Source organism: Sinocyclocheilus rhinocerous, unplaced genomic scaffold (assembly GCF_001515625.1).
Source record: "Sinocyclocheilus rhinocerous isolate Xijiao unplaced genomic scaffold, SAMN03320098_v1.1 scaffold647, whole genome shotgun sequence".
NCBI classification, from domain to species: Eukaryota; Metazoa; Chordata; class Actinopteri; order Cypriniformes; family Cyprinidae; genus Sinocyclocheilus; species Sinocyclocheilus rhinocerous.
In genome coordinates this window covers 247,556-264,214 of record NW_015632746.1, presented here as the reverse complement: position 1 = coordinate 264,214, position 16,659 = coordinate 247,556, and the positions used below count along the sequence as shown (strand labels likewise).

The 16,659-nt window shown below is 39.0% G+C and overlaps 1 protein-coding gene across 4 annotated transcripts in view; it reads right to left on the bottom strand.

Moving 5' to 3' along the window:
* Positions 1-16,659, bottom strand: part of si:ch73-366l1.5 (FILIA-N KH-like domain-containing protein) — a 33,110-nt gene that overhangs the window by 13,859 nt on the left and 2,592 nt on the right. For all 4 annotated transcript variants that reach the window (XM_016556105.1, XM_016556107.1, XM_016556106.1 and 1 more), the window contains exon 2: positions 389-767. In XM_016556105.1, the coding sequence (XP_016411591.1) occupies positions 389-767 (379 nt within the window). The remainder of the gene's footprint in view (positions 1-388; positions 768-16,659) is intronic.

Genomic DNA, 16,659 nt, shown 5'->3' with positions numbered 1-16,659 from the left:
CATCAAATAAACAAATCATTCTAAATATATTCCTACACCGAATCAGTGAGACGTGTCAGCAGCATTTGACTACACTTTATTTTATGGCGTCCTTGTTACAGTGTAATTATACATTTAAGTGCTGAGTAATATAAATTAACTACACATACTTACTATAGCTTTTTGGATAAGGGCTTGATTTACCATTTACTATTACTAATTACTGGTTTACTAATTTACTATTACTACTATAGTAAGTATATTTAACATACGTAACAAGGACACAAAGAAAAACAATGTGTTACCCAGCATTCTTCACAGGGTTACTTGTACTTGCAATGGCAGGACTGTACCCAGAAATAGTACTACACACTTTTAAACTTGCTGCGGAGTGCTGATGCATCCATACCATTATTCTCTAGGACCTCTGGAAGAGATTTGGCTGCTGGTGAGGTCTCCGGGACGGGCACAGGCGCTGCTTCAGGGGCTGGTGCGGACGCTGGCTCTGCGATGGGTGCAGGTGCTGGTTCAGGGGTTGGTACAGAAACTGGTTCTGGGGTGGGTTCAGATGCTGGTTCAGGGATGGGCACCTCGGGGACGGGTTCAGGCACTGGTTCTGGTTCTGGGACAGACTCCTTCACTGGTTCAGGCACTGGCTCTTCCACTGGTGCGGCCACTGGTTCTGGTGACGAGGCGGGTACTTGCTCAGGCTCTGGCACAGGGATGGGCTCTTCCACAGGTGCAGATGCTGTGACATCTTTGTGTACAGGCTCAGGCTCAGGAGCTGCCTGTAGAGACAACGAAGGTGGAGACAAAGAATAACAGTCATTTAAGCTCATTTAAATGCAGCTGATAATGCTGTAAATCTAAGGTGTGTTGAATTCAGGTTAATAGGGACATTGAGGTGGCTCGGGGGGAAAAAATGACTCAATTATCTTGAATTTATCCAATGATAATTCGTTACTTTTTTGTAGTCAAATTTTATTTTTTTTTCTGGCAAGATAATGCTTGGATTTCTTTATGTAGAAAAACTTATGTTTATCATGTCGGACATCAGAAATAATATTTAAACATGACAAAACATAGGACAAAACAAAACAAAACGAAATCAAATCCAGAACAAAAAACCCAGAACAATCCAAGGCCCAGAACAAAATTTAGAACAAAACCCAGGACAAAAACCAGAACAAAAACAAAACCCATAAAACGAAACCTAGTAAAGAAAAAGAAAAAAAAACTAACAAAACCCACAATAAAATCCAGAACAATCCAAGGACTAGAACAAACCCCAAAACCTAGAACAAAACAAAACACAGAATAATTCAAGGCCCAGAATGAAACAAAACCTAAAACAAAACCTAGAACAAAACCCAGGACAAAAAACCTATAACAAAACAAATACCACAACACAAAACAAAACCTAAAACAAAACAAATCAAAATCCAGAACAAACCAAGGGCTAGAACAAACCCCAAAACCCAGAACAAAACAAACCCCAAAACAAAACAAATAAAAATTCAGAACAAACCCAGGCCCAAAACAAAAGCCCAAACCCTGGACAAAACCAGAAACAAATCCCAGGACAAAACAAAACCTAGAACAATCCAAGGCCCAGAATTGTTTATCATGTCGGACATCAGAAATAATATTTAAACATGACAAAACATAGGACAAAACAAAACAAAACGAAATCAAATCCAGAACAAAAAACCCAGAACAATCCAAGGCCCAGAACAAAATTTAGAACAAAACCCAGGACAAAAACCAGAACAAAAACAAAACCCATAAAACGAAACCTAGTAAAGAAAAAGAAAAAAAAACTAACAAAACCCACAATAAAATCCAGAACAATCCAAGGACTAGAACAAACCCCAAAACCTAGAACAAAACAAAACACAGAATAATTCAAGGCCCAGAATGAAACAAAACCTAAAACAAAACCTAGAACAAAACCCAGGACAAAAACCAGAACAAAAACAAAACCCAGGACAAAAACAAAACCCAGGACAAAAAACCTATAACAAAACAAAACCTAGGACAAAACCCCGGACAAAAGAAATACCACAACACAAAACAAAACCTAAAACAAAACCTAGAACAAAACCCAGGACAAAAAACCTATAACAAAACAAATACCACAACACAAAACAAAACCTAAAACAAAACAAATCAAAATCCAGAACAAACCAAGGGCTAGAACAAACCCCAAAACCCAGAACAAAACAAACCCCAAAACAAAACAAATAAAAATTCAGAACAAACCCAGGCCCAAAACAAAAGCCCAAACCCTGAACAAATCCCGAAACAAATCCCAGGACAAAACAAAACCCAGAACAATCCAAGGCCCAGAATGAAAAACAAAACAAAACCTAGAACACAAATCAAAATCCAGAAAAAAAACCAAGGGCTAGAACAAACCCAAAAACCCAGAACAAAACAAAACCCAAAACAAAACAAATAAAAATCCAGAACAAACCCAGGCCCAAAACAAAAGCCCAAACCCTGGACAAAACCAGAAACAAATCCCAGGACAAAACAAAACCTAGAACAATCCAAGGCCCAGAATGAAAAACAAAACAAAACCTAGAACACAAATCAAAATTCAGAACAAACCCAGGGCTAGAACAAACCCAGAACAAAACAAATCCCAGAATAATTCAAGGCCCAGAACAAAACCCAAAACAAAACAAACCAAAATCCAGAACAAACCCAGGCCCAAAACAAAAGCCCAAACCCTGAACAAAACTAAAAACAAACCCCAGGAAAAAGCAAAACCCAGAACACAAAACAAAACTTAAAACAAAAATCAAAATCCAGAACAAACCAGGCCCAAAATAAAAAAAACCAAGGACAAAACAAAACCTAAAACAAACCAAGGCCCAGAACAAAACCCAAAACAAAACAAACCAAAATCCAGAACAAACCAGGCCCAAAATAAAAAAAACCAAGGACAAAACAAAACCTAAAACAAACCAATGCCCAGAACAAAACCCCAAACAAAAACCAAACAAAAAAAAAGCCCATTCATACATTGCATACAGAACACTTTACAACTAACCACTAAATTCAAACATTCATCTCAGTAGCCAGCAGCACATTCTGCAGAGCTTCATTCCCCATGTGGCTAGTGTAGAGTGCCTGTGTGACAGCTGTCATCTGCAGTCTGTCGTCCTTCCTCTTCTGCCTAAACACACACCTGTCAACGACAAGAGGACAAAGCTTCTGCTTCTTCTGACTAACCCTCATCCAAACCCACTTCACTGCTTCTGCCGGCCATGAAAGCTCTCAACTCGACCGCTTACATGCACTCCCAGAACCCTGCGAGAAACAGGTGCACAAGCCTTCCAACCACCAAGTGACTTCCTGACCATTCATGGTGGTTAGGGATTGGAGGCTAGTGGGCAAAAAGAACAGCGTCATAGATTTCAGATACAATCCATGTGAGTGCTGGAAATATCAGTTCATTAATCCTATTAGTAGCCAGACCGAATCTGCAGCCTCACCACTTTTTACAGGGTGGAAATCAGCAGAATAGATCTGAATTTGAAACCAATACTAATTCATCACACCATCATACTCGGTGACATGGCCTCAATCGTACTGCAGCACCACCTTACACCATTCAAGAGCAAGGTGGAGACTGGATTGAATTGGCGTCTGTAGGGATTAAGGTTATCCAGAGAGGTTAAATTTAGGATTAACTGTAGATTTGTTCCATTATTAGATTAGGTGACACAGAATGCCAACAACAAGCTGGCGATAGAGAATGACAATAAGAATGACAGCAATACTAAGAGAAAACCACAATTTTTCTGAAGGGTTACAAGATCATTGCTATGCAGTTTCTAAGATTGTAGATATGGCTTGGGTCCCGAGCGTTTTTGTGCATTTCATTATCCACGTGTCAAGACAGCTGTTACCAGAATAGCAACTCTACTCCTTCTCTGAAACCAAACTTTATCGCTTCAAGAATGCTGGCATCCGCTGACCACCAGCAGATGGTGCATTCCATCTCACACAAATACACAATTTATGTGTGCGAGAGTGACTGAAGTAACCCTCAAATCCCACTGACAAACTGCTGAAAGAGATTCTGCTACTGGATTTCAGAGTTGAGAAATGATTCAAACGCACCAAGACGAGCAGAATCAAAATGCAAAAAGGTCAATAATTAAACTTCATTAGTGGTACTTACACATACAAACATTTTTAGTGTTGCTTACAGTGAGACAACAGAACTATAATCCATCAAAGCCTGTGCATTAGTGATTTTTTTGGCCATAGCAAAAATTCTTCCACCATATTATATTGTTCATTAGACAAGCAATGTAGAAACTTGGCACATTAAAAGGAACATTCCAGTTTCAAGTTAAGCTCTACCGTCAACATTAAAGACATTAAAGACCACAGAAAACAAGTTTAACTCAGACTTCGGTTTAAACAAACAATCAGAATGAGAGTCTTCGAGGCACTGCAATGTACACTATATGGACAAAAGTATTGGAACAACTGACCATTACACCAACAGTGACTGTTGCAAAGGGCTATGTATTCAGACACTCTTAGGTAATAGTTATATTAGTACGGTTTTTCTTGCTGAGTGTTGGACTATTCAATGACTGTGGACTGTTACTGCCCCCTTGAGGAAATACGGAGTATGCTAGAATGTGCTGGAAAGTGCGTCATAAGAATCATCAGTTGTTGGTATGAATCCGTAGAGTGTGGAGTGCATGAGAGTTTTCCTCATTTCTAGTGGTGTCGTTTAATCGTGTGAATGCATCTAAAAAAAAAAAACACCCACATGTTTGCATATGCTAATGGAAATAAACCTTCTCTGAAGCAAGAAGCATCTTCGTTGCGTTTTGACCAGACGTACCACAGTGATTAATTCAACCCGAACCACATTAGTAACTACAGTACAGTGACTTTAATGAAAACTAGGGTTGCAAAAGGCGGAAAATTTTCTGGAAATTTTCCACCTCTTTGCAACCCTCATGACAACACATTTGTCCCCCTAAATACACTGGTTTTGGGGTGTTTCAGTGGGAAATTTTGCCCATTCATCCAGTAGAGCATTTGTGAGGTCAGTCACTGATGTTGGACGAGAAGGCCTGGCTCCATTCCTGGCTGTTTGATGTGGTTGAGGTCAGGGCTCTGTGCGGGCCAGTCGAGTTCTTCCACACCAAACTCATCCAACCATGTCTTTATGGACCTTGCTTTGTGCACTGGGCCACAGTCGTGCTGGAATAGAAAAGGGTCTTCCCCAAACTGTTCCCTCAAAGTTGGAAGCATACAGTAGCATTGTCCAAAATGTCTTGATATGCTGAAGCAGTAAGATTTCCCTTCAGTGGAAGTAGAGGGTTGAGCCCAACCCCTGAAATACAGCTCCTTATCATCATCCCTCCTCAACCAATCTTTACAGTTAGCACAATGCAGCCAGGCAAGTAACGTTCTCCAGACTCACCTATCAGACTGGCAAAAACAGAGAAGTGTGATTCGTCACACAACAGGTTTCTACTGCTACAGAGTCCAGTGGCGAGTAGCTTTACATTAGGACTGCACGATTAATCGAATGCAATTGTCATGCGTATCTTTTAATGAAGCACAGTTCTGTGATCAGTAGTAAATCTCGGCCGGAAACTAACAATGAAGCAGTAGTTCACTCACAAGCTACGCAAAACCGCATTCATAATCGCAGACCGATTTAATCGAGCGAGTATGAAATCGTTCTGCGATTATGAAAGCAGTTTGCGTAGCTTGTTAATGAACTACAGCTCTGTGTAGTAAATGCTGCTCCATCTGAGCCCGCTTCTGTATACCATCAAGCCTTTACCCAGTGAGTTTGAGGTGTTTATAACGTGTATTTGAAAAAGCAACTTGCGTCAAACATCTTTCCAAACATGAGATGCATTTATGAACCTCTTGTCCCACAAAACACCACATTTAATAACATGTTTTTATTCCAAACTCACTTAGCATTGCATTATAAATATACTTTATTATAATGAAATTTATAATAAGAACTCAGATAAACCATATATTGTCGTAGTCTTGTGTTTATTAGTCACGTTGAATCTATGAAAGCAGTTCTATCTTCTGTTTCCTGGAACGATGTGCATTTTGTTCAAATCAAATGATTCGTTCAAAACGGCTGATTCAATTAGAAACTAAACAAGCCTGCGTCCCAATGTGCATACTGTCCCATCCTAAATTCTATGTGATATTAGTCATTTTCAATATTATTTAGGCAGATATGGTGGATAGTCCTTGTTGCAAAGGTCTCTGTATTCAGACACTCTTAGGTAATAGAGCTATATTGGTATGTGTTGGACTATTCAATGACTGTGGACTGTTACTGCCCCCTTGAGGAATTACGGAGTATGCTAGAATGTGCTGGAAAGTGCGTCATAAGAATCATCAGTTGTTGGTATGAATCCGTAGAGTGTGGAGTGCATGAGAGTTTTCCTCATTTCTAGTGGTGTCGTTTAATCGTGTGAATGCATCTAAAAAAAAAAACACCCACATGTTTGCATATGCTAATGGAAATAAACCTTCTCTGAAGCAAGAAGCATCTTCGTTGCGTTTTGACCAGACGTACCACAGTGATTAATTCAACCCGAACCACATTAGTAACTACAGTACAGTGACTTTAATGAAAACTAGGGTTGCAAAAGGCGGAAAATTTTCTGGAAATTTTCCACCTCTTTGCAACCCTCATGACAACACATTTGTCCCCCTAAATACACTGGTTTTGGGGTGTTTCAGTGGGAAATTTTGCCCATTCATCCAGTAGAGCATTTGTGAGGTCAGTCACTGATGTTGGACGAGAAGGCCTGGCTCCATTCCTGGCTGTTTGATGTGGTTGAGGTCAGGGCTCTGTGCGGGCCAGTCGAGTTCTTCCACACCAAACTCATCCAACCATGTCTTTATGGACCTTGCTTTGTGCACTGGGCCACAGTCGTGCTGGAATAGAAAAGGGTCTTCCCCAAACTGTTCCCTCAAAGTTGGAAGCATACAGTAGCATTGTCCAAAATGTCTTGATATGCTGAAGCAGTAAGATTTCCCTTCAGTGGAAGTAGAGGGTTGAGCCCAACCCAGCTCCTTATGCTCCTTATCATCATCCCTCCTCAACCAATCTTTACAGTTAGCACAATGCAGCCAGGCAATCCAGACTCAAGGTTTCTACTGCTACAGAGTCCAGTGGCGAGTAGCTTTACATTAGGACTGCACGATTAATCGAATGCAATTGTCATGCGTATCTTTTAATGAAGCACAGTTCTGTGATCAGTAGTAAATCTCGGCCGGAAACTAACAATGAAGCAGTAGTTCACTCACAAGCTACGCAAAACCGCATTCATAATCGCAGACCGATTTAATCGAGCGAGTATGAAATCGTTCTGCGATTATGAAAGCAGTTTGCGTAGCTTGTTAATGAACTACAGCTCTGTGTAGTAAATGCTGCTCCATCTGAGCCCGCTTCTGTATACCATCAAGCCTTTACCCAGTGAGTTTGAGGTGTTTATAACGTGTATTTGAAAAAGCAACTTGCGTCAAACATCTTTCCAAACATGAGATGCATTTATGAACCTCTTGTCCCACAAAACACCACATTTAATAACATGTTTTTATTCCAAACTCACTTAGCATTGCATTATAAATATACTTTATTATAATGAAATTTATAATAAGAACTCAGATAAACCATATATTGTCGTAGTCTTGTGTTTATTAGTCACGTTGAATCTATGAAAGCAGTTCTATCTTCTGTTTCCTGGAACGATGTGCATTACCTTTCTTCAGATGGAGACTTACTACTGATCACAGAACTGTGCTTCATTGAAAGATATGCATGACAATCGCAGCTTTTGCCTAATCGTGATTGCGATTTAATTTTGATTAATCGTGCAGCCCTACTTTACATCACTCTATCCGATGCTTGGCATTACACTTGGTAATGTGAGGAATGTAAGCAGCTGCTCAGCCATAGAAACTAGTGTTGGGTCGTTCTTGAATGATTCGTTCATTTTGAACGAATCTTTAATGTGACTCGGGAAGAACGAGTCGTCTTGGGGAGTGAATCGTTCAGTCGCGCATGCGCAACATCATATAGGTTCCGTACTGGAATTAGTCAAGTAGTTCACCTGTTTCGAGTCTTCGGGTTTTTCCGAGTCATTCGTTCATCACGTGACAGCCCCATAAGCTTAACCAATGCAGTCTGAGCCGGAAAGAGACTTAATAATAATAACCAACTCTTTGTTACCTTTGTTACAACATTCAGTGTTATGGAAAAGAACCATAATGACAGAAATTCACACATTTATAAACTGTAAGAAGTAAAAAGCTACAATTTGAGACCAGAAACGCATCACGTAACTGTAAGAGTAAATAATAATTATAATAATGATGATAATAATAACAACAACAACTATGCACCCGTTTGTAAGGAAGCTTGTAAATTAATTAATTTCTCTATCCAATGCTGTCACTATTATGTTGTAATTTAGAGCATAAATTCTGACACTATAGATAACAGAATTCGATTTCACAATTGTGCCATTTTATAACACATTTAAAGCTAGAACTTGACTACATGAAATCAACACTTCAATGTTTCTTAATCCAAAAAAAAGTCACCTAATGTCTTGCAGCTCTCTGTCCCCAGACATAAACACATCAAAGGCGGTGAGGGAATTAGGGCAGCTTGAGACGGATTCTTCCTTGCGGTGATGACTGCCAACAGTCCATTAGCCCCTGATGCTCTTAGAAAGCGCGAACAACCTGTGAGGATGTTAGGCGGCACACGATGCCATCTCAGGCTTAACGGTCATCTCAGATCCTCTCTCAGTGGATGATGGGAAATCTATATTTGATGCCACCACACATGGAGGTCAGGGTGAGAATGCATGTGACGCAAAATTTGACATATCACCTAAGACAAACAGAACCCAAGAGGACTTACAGAGGCTTTATGCATTTTACTTGTCCCTGGCTGAAATAAATGAACTTTTCCACGACATTCTAATTTATTGAGATGCACCTGTATATATAATAAACTGTTAAAGTAAACTGTCAAAAATATATTAAATGCATAGTTCTGACAGACACATAAATTGTGCCTTATTTGATTTGATGTGCAGGACACTTTTCAAAAATGTTTTTTTCCCCTGTAAATATCAGTTATTCATGTAAAGACCTTATTTACAGGTTCCTCACTTCCTTATTTCCATATTTCCAGCAAAAAAATCATAAAGATGTAGGCCTATTATAATAATTTTGAATGGTTTAACATCTTATCTGAGGCAGTGGGCCAAAGCATCTCGACTGGAATAAGCTCTCATTGTTTCACTCATTTACGGAAAGCGGTTACACTGAATGAATTCACCACAAACCCTTCAGCTCTGCTTTGAATTCTTACAAAAAGGCCATTGTGTCATAAGGCCAAAGTCGTCATGCACAGTCAGTGTCTGCCTACTAGCATAACTATACTGCACTGCACCATTGTTTAGTTAAGAGACATCACCACTTGTGATTGAAAGGGCTTGTGACTGTAGATGTGTTTCTAAACCTTAATGACTACTGCCTTCGAAAGGCTGTGACACCAAACCAACATCAAAGAACTATCGGCGACAAAAGCCAACTGTGTTGTCGCCTCGCATTGCCTGCGTCTGGGCCAAAAAGCTGTGTTTGAACACACCACAAAGACTACAGCCAACCAACACGTCCATTCTGTAGAGCCCTGCACGGGCCTCAAATTTAGGCCCTAGCCCGGGCCGTGTCCGACAGCTTATCAGAATTACCGGCCCGAGCGCGTCTTTTTTTCCCCTTCTCCCAAAACAGCTTATACTGTTTCAGCTATTAAAATAGTTCAGTTTTGTAATAGCAAAGTGATAATATTTCGTTTCGTTTTTTTAAGTTAATTTAAATAGGTGTGTTTGATTAGGGTTGGAGCTACCCTCTGAAGGAAAGTGGCCTGGAAGGGCCAAGTTTGCCCACCCCTGATTCAGCCTTCTCAAATCATCAGGACTGGCCTAAAATAAAATCTATAGATATAAAACAGTTCAAGCATATAACAATGTTTAAACGTTAAACCTAGATAAATGTGCGCTATATCCAATATAGTTTGTGCGGAGAGTGGAAGCTAAAGCGCGCTTTGCAGGACATGGAGGTGCCAGCGCGATCACTTGTATTTTTTTCAGTGGATACACCGTCATTTTTACTCATAATAAAACACTAGTTTATTAGTAAATAACTCAAATATCTCCTTACTGTTTCCCCCGGTCACATTTATGGTAATTACTTTTGCTGGTGCTTTGCGGCAAGCTTAAGCCTATTCAATGACGTCACGTGACAAAAGAACGAACGATTCAAAAGACTCGAGAGATTAACTAATCAATTCTCTTTCCGGCTAAGACTGCATTGGTTAAGTTTATGGGGCTGTCACGTGATGAACGAACGACTCAAACCCGAAGACTTGTCAGATAAGAGGTGAGGTGAGCTAATCATAGACTGAAGACCCAGGTAAACAATGAATTAATCTTTTCGGTTTCTTATAGCAGTTTTGTATTGTTTGTAGTGTGATCAACGTTTGCGTAAGTAGTAGACGTATTAGGGAAGTAACACGTAACATTTTAATTATATTTAGCTAAAATGAACGAAATGACTCGAAAAAAGATTTGTTCATTTTGCTGAATGAGACTCAAAGGTCCGAGTCGGTAAAATTATCCGAACTTCCCATCACTAATTGCTTGCATTTGAACGCAGAACTGTTCAGCTGCGCTGACGGCACGCACCATACATACTGCTGCTGCGGGACACTAAACACCGTCGAGAGCCGCTCTTGACAGTCGCGGTAGCACGGTCTCCTGTTGTTTCAACCAGCGAGGCAATTTTTTCATCACTAATTGATGGATGTCTAAAATATAAAAAAATAAGGAGAAGCCTAAACCAGGCCCGAGGCCCGGTCCGCGTTTGAACTATGACGTGAAAATTGGCCCAAAGCCCGGCACGAGGGGCGTAAAAAAAGTTTGAAATGCAGGGCTCTACCATTCTGTGCCTATACATGAGAGGAAATAACTGGCCAAGTCACATGATAAAAAAAAACAAAAAAACAAGGCTTTCTAACAACATAATATGGTTTCAAAACTGTTTGAATTCCAATAGTTCATGGCTAGAGAGTGGTGATCTGGTCACCTCATGAACCAGAGTTTAACACATGGTTTTAACTGGGTCAGCTTTATAATTTTAATAAACATGCATGTATAACAAAATAGGACAGTGAAAGTTAATTGTTTTTAACCTTACATTTTTTGGTATTTAATTATGTTTAGAATATGCTTTCATAAAGACATTTGTAATTGGTTAGGTGTTTTTACTCATGTTTGGGCCGAGTTCATATTGCATTCACACCGTCTTGAGTGGTTTAAGGTGTTTGAAGCGTTTAAAACAGTGAATCATTTTGCGAAGCCACTGGTTCAATTGATTCAAAGTTTGGAAAAGCTTTTCTACCATAACTACTGGTTTGTAAAATGTATCTTTATTCATGTTTGGGTTGAGTTCATATTGCATTTACAAAGTTTTGACCAGTGTGTGATATTTTAAAGTGCCCCTATTATGGGATATGAAAGGTTTATATCTTGGTTTTGTGGGAGTCCCCAACAACAGGTTGACATGCATGCAAGGTCAAAAAAACACTTTCATTGTCTTATAATATGCATTTATTTTTACCTTATTTGCTCAACGACTCCCAAACGATTTGTTTAACGATAAATTTTTCCAAACCCCTCCTTTGCGTGACACTAATCTGCGGTGACTGGTCCGATTGGTCTCATTTTCATTTCATCATGAGCCTGTAATGCCTGATAAAAGCAGCGTTTGTGAGCGCAGTGCTGCTTTGTGTACAGCGTTTAGCGTTACCGGGGAAACCGCTATTTTACCGCTCCAAAAGCGGCACCTAGTGGCAAAGAATGAATTTGCATTTTCATTCAGACCAACCCGAAAAGACCAACAAGTGGGCGGGCAAAATGCTAATGTTTCATGTTGAGGTCAACATGAAACGGCATGGGATTAGTTTTTAAAAACGACTCGTTTCAATGATTCAGAGTCGACTCTTTCTTTTGAGAGACAATTTTATACACGGTGCACTTTCAGATTTAAAAATTTGCAGGATATTTTCATTCACTTACACACTGCATGAAAGGTAATTTTCAAAAATCCATAATAGGGGCACTTTAAGTGCTTCAAAACTGAATCATTTTTTGCTAAACAGTTGGTTGAGTTGATTCAGAGCTTCCAAAAATTTTGTATTATCTATACTCTTTGGTTCTCTTTAGAATGAAAAAAAGTGCATTTACAATCAGCATTTCTACTTGGATTCTTTTTTTTTTTTTTTACTGAACTCATCATAATGCATCATGGGATTGTACTCCCTGCAAATGATACACAACGTTCATTATTATATTGCCAGTCTTCTGGAACATGATGGAAGCATGAATATGATGCTTACAATGCGGTCTAAGGAAGGCAGCTCATTGATTTGGAACAAACTTTGAACTGGAATTGACCACTTTTAGCTTTAGATTTTGCTTCCTCTCAGTTGGAAGGTTATATGGAAACTTGGCTGCATTTCATATAAATATTAAATGTGAAGAGAGCCAAATATAACACTCAACACCTACTCTAGACTGTACACCTCAAACTAAACTGCCGATGAAAAAAAAAAAAAAAAGATTTAAAATGTGTGCTAATAAAACCTTAAAAATGTCCTTTATTTTTCCAGAATTCTTCAAGCAATTGTTCATGTATACAGTTCATTGAGGATATAAAACATTAACGTCCCAATACAACCGGTCACAGTCTCAGGATACTCATTTCAGTTAAACTCACACCTAGAGGAAATCAATCATGCCCATGTTTGCACAGATCACTGAAAAAGGAAGCTAGCAGTAACAGGCCGAAATTCCAAACAGGCAAAGTCAGAGGAAAGCCTGACCAATCAGCAGGCAGACGGACGGATTCCACAGCAGACTGCTCTTAGGAGCCTGACTGGCGTAGAGACAGAAACAAAGTGCCGAGGAATGTTCTTGAGCGCTCGCCCCGTTTCAGATGCTCATGGTCTGCATATTCAACGCTGATGGCTTCGGTTTTAAATTAACCTTGCAGTTCAGCCACTCATTCACATGTTATGTTCGGAGGACTTTTTTTTTTTTTTTGCTGGTGTTAAATTCTTGTTGGCCTCAGAGCAGATTGGTACAGCTTTCTTCTTTGAGGTTTTCCCTCTGAATACACATTGCCATGTAAGGAAGGTAAAACACTCCGAACAAAGGAAACTTGAGGAGCTGAGAGTTGGAATTGTGGGAGAAAGAGACCGAACAGGAACTGGGAAGAAAGATAAACCGAAAATTGACGCAATTAACCAGCCCCTGAAGCAAGTGAGATTTAGGTCATAGGCTACGCTTCACTTTGGATACAGTTCCATTGTATTCAAAGTAAGTGTCATTTTTGGACAAATTCCTTTTTAATTTCTTTAACTGGTCCAGATGCTTAAAAAAAAAAAGAGACTAGAGCACACTGCACACTCTGTGTCATTGGTTTACCATCCAAAAGCAGAACAAAGAAATTTGATTATGAAGCAAAAATAGCAGATAAACAATGTACAGATTCATGAAGGAACCAATTCCTTCACACTCTCCAAACCTGCAGTTGATCCATAAGGCTCAGCGCAAAGAATGGTGAAATTCAAGCCCTTCTTTCTAGATTTTATCTCATGTCTTTAGGGAGACAGAGGGAGGTCTAAAAGTGCCAAAGAAGGAATCATGCCATGTCAACATGTCTAAAGGTCACAGAGCCAAAGATCATGGGGGACCACAGGGGTTACGGAGTTTAAAGTCAACATGAAACGGCATTCTCAACCCATTTTACTTCCAAATGTGACAAATGTCCAGGTAAAACAAGAGAAACAGACTTTTGACTATCAACAAAGTCTGGTACAATTTCCAGGTTATTGTGTACAAAAATTGACTATTTAGACAAGAAAGACACTGTCTGGCTGACATTAAAAGAGCCCAAACACAGCTTGCTGTGTTTTTACATGTTGGTTAAAGGGGAGTTTATCCAAAATTGATGATATACTAATATATATATATATATATGATATAAAATATGGTGCCCTTTGTGAAAAGAAGTAAACTTTAGGATATAGATTGGGACATGTTTTCCCCATCTCACTGGCAAAAATAGTCCCAATTTACCTGAATTCACCCTACTCTAAAATAAAATACTTAAATGCATGTCATTTGGAATTAGGGATGTAACGATTACCGGTTTGACGATAAATCATGATAAAATTGCCCACGGTTAGTATTACCGTTTCATCTTTTAATTATCATTAAAACCGTATTAGATTACCGCGATTTGAACAACTCACGATAAATAAATACTGTCCAGCATAAAGCAGTTTTAAGTAACAGTCTCACGTGCGCACAGCACGCAGAGTAGTTTCGTTTTGAGTGAAAACAGGGTGGAAAAGCTGGGAGGTTTTAAAAGAGTACTAAGGGAATTATACAAATGAATATATTAATTAATTAACTATATGAATGTACCTCTGAAGGTTCTGACTGTCTTCAGAAACGATTCGATGGCATTTTGTTTTCATCTTCGCTCCATGTAATACCTAAAGGAATTAATCGCAATACTGCTTTGTCCACGGAGTTTACGGGAAACAGCTCTATTTCAGCTTTTCCATAAGCGCCACCTGCTGTCAGTGAGTGGATTTACAGAGACTTATATTTACATTCAGCCTGTGTGCAGTTTCTGTCTTGCCAAAAACGGACCGAGTTTGCATGCCCTGCTGTAAATTTTGACCGGTCGATGAAAAACAGTGTGGATTCTACACATTTGAACAATTCGGATAAGTTATCTAGAATTATTTATGGAGCAGATAAAATACAATCATTTATTAATCAACTATCATTTTGACATATCTTTTCTTTGTTTAAAGGCTGAAATGTGAGGTTTACCTTTTTATGAAACGTTTTCAAAGCTTTATTTGAACATTTACATTAGATATTTGAACATGCTATTAAACTGTTGTCAGTCAAGTTGTCATTTAAAATCCGAACATCATTGGCAATGTTATTGTTTTAGTGATTATGCAAACAAAAAGTCATTTTATTTGTTGTTTGTTGATTTTTAAATATAAAACTTGGTGAAGGGATTTATGTGTCGGTACTTTTTGAACATCTCCAGCACGATAAAAGATTATTAAAACAATGGATTTAAAATATACTCTAAAGTAAAACTTTTAATCTGACATTAAGTATATCTAAATGTGTTTAGAATCATAGTCATGAAAGTGTATCTCTTAAGTGGGCTTTTATTTCATTAATATTGACTGCATTAATATTGGTAGAGTTTTTAATACACTGGTTAGATTTGAAATACATTACAAGTGTGCATTCAATATGATTAAGTGGACTTCTTTTTCTCAACAAGTGGCATTAACTGAAGTTTTATAGAAAATGAAGGATATTTCATTTTTGAGTGAAATTTATTTGTGTTTCATGTTACCACATGACTACATCCAGGCAAGAGGCAGGGCAAGTCTGCTGGAGATGATCCATCTTCCAGCTCTCATCCAAAGTCACACATCTATTGGAGATCTGCCCCATGAGTAACAAACACAGTCCAGGAGTTTATTTCTTCCCTAGAAACCAATCAACACATACGTCTCAACCTTGCCCCTTGAGATCTTCCTTCCTGCAGAGTTCAGTTTCACCTCTAACCAAACACACCTAAACCAGTTAATCTAAAGGCATTAGTCCCAATCTGTGCATAATATGTAGTGCTTTAAAGATTAGTACATCCAGTGTCAGTGGTGCTCATCCATTTCAAAGTACTTATTTTACATCAAGCATGTACTTTTAATGTGCAGTAAAAGTATGCAAATTGGGTCTCCGTCAAGCTCCTGGGGTTCATTCCAAATTTATGGCCTGGTGTGTTTGATTAGAGCTGAAAATAAAACTCAGCAGGAACCAAGAACCAGGTTATGTAAATATGCTTTATAGCCTCAATAAATGAGTAATATATCATCAATATATTCCAAGATTCTGCATGGAAGAAATTCACTGCCGTGCAGTGGAAGCTATATGCTCTGCAGTGGAAGTAAACCATTCACTGTGACTGCCTTACCATTATTTGATTTATTTCCCATGCTGGTCTACTATTCTGCCCCCAAAATGTAAAGAACCGTAATTGTTCGCTTCTAAACAAACAGCCCCTTGTCATCTTTGGTGGGTGGTTCTCGGCCAGAATGAGCTGCAATGCAGACCAGATTTAATGCAGTTAGTCTGAAGTCTGGCTATGGGAGATTAGACTAAATTCGGCCTGGCTCTATCCGTAATTTTATCACTCTCATGGTTATTTAGTCAGGCTAGTGGAGGCAGAAAAAGCAATGTTACATAACACTGTGTAATGGATAGCAGAGTGTCTCCTGCAGTACTGAATGGACAGGATTGGAGCAGAAGGTGTGACGCCAGTTCTAATATTTCTCGTGTGTGGAAGTTAACAGCTATCAAAAGGAATATACACTCTTAAAAATAGTCTAGTACACCCCCAAAACAACATCAAGACTTTGTAAAAGAGCATAATAGGACCCCTTTAAAATTGGGGTTGCAGCTACACCAT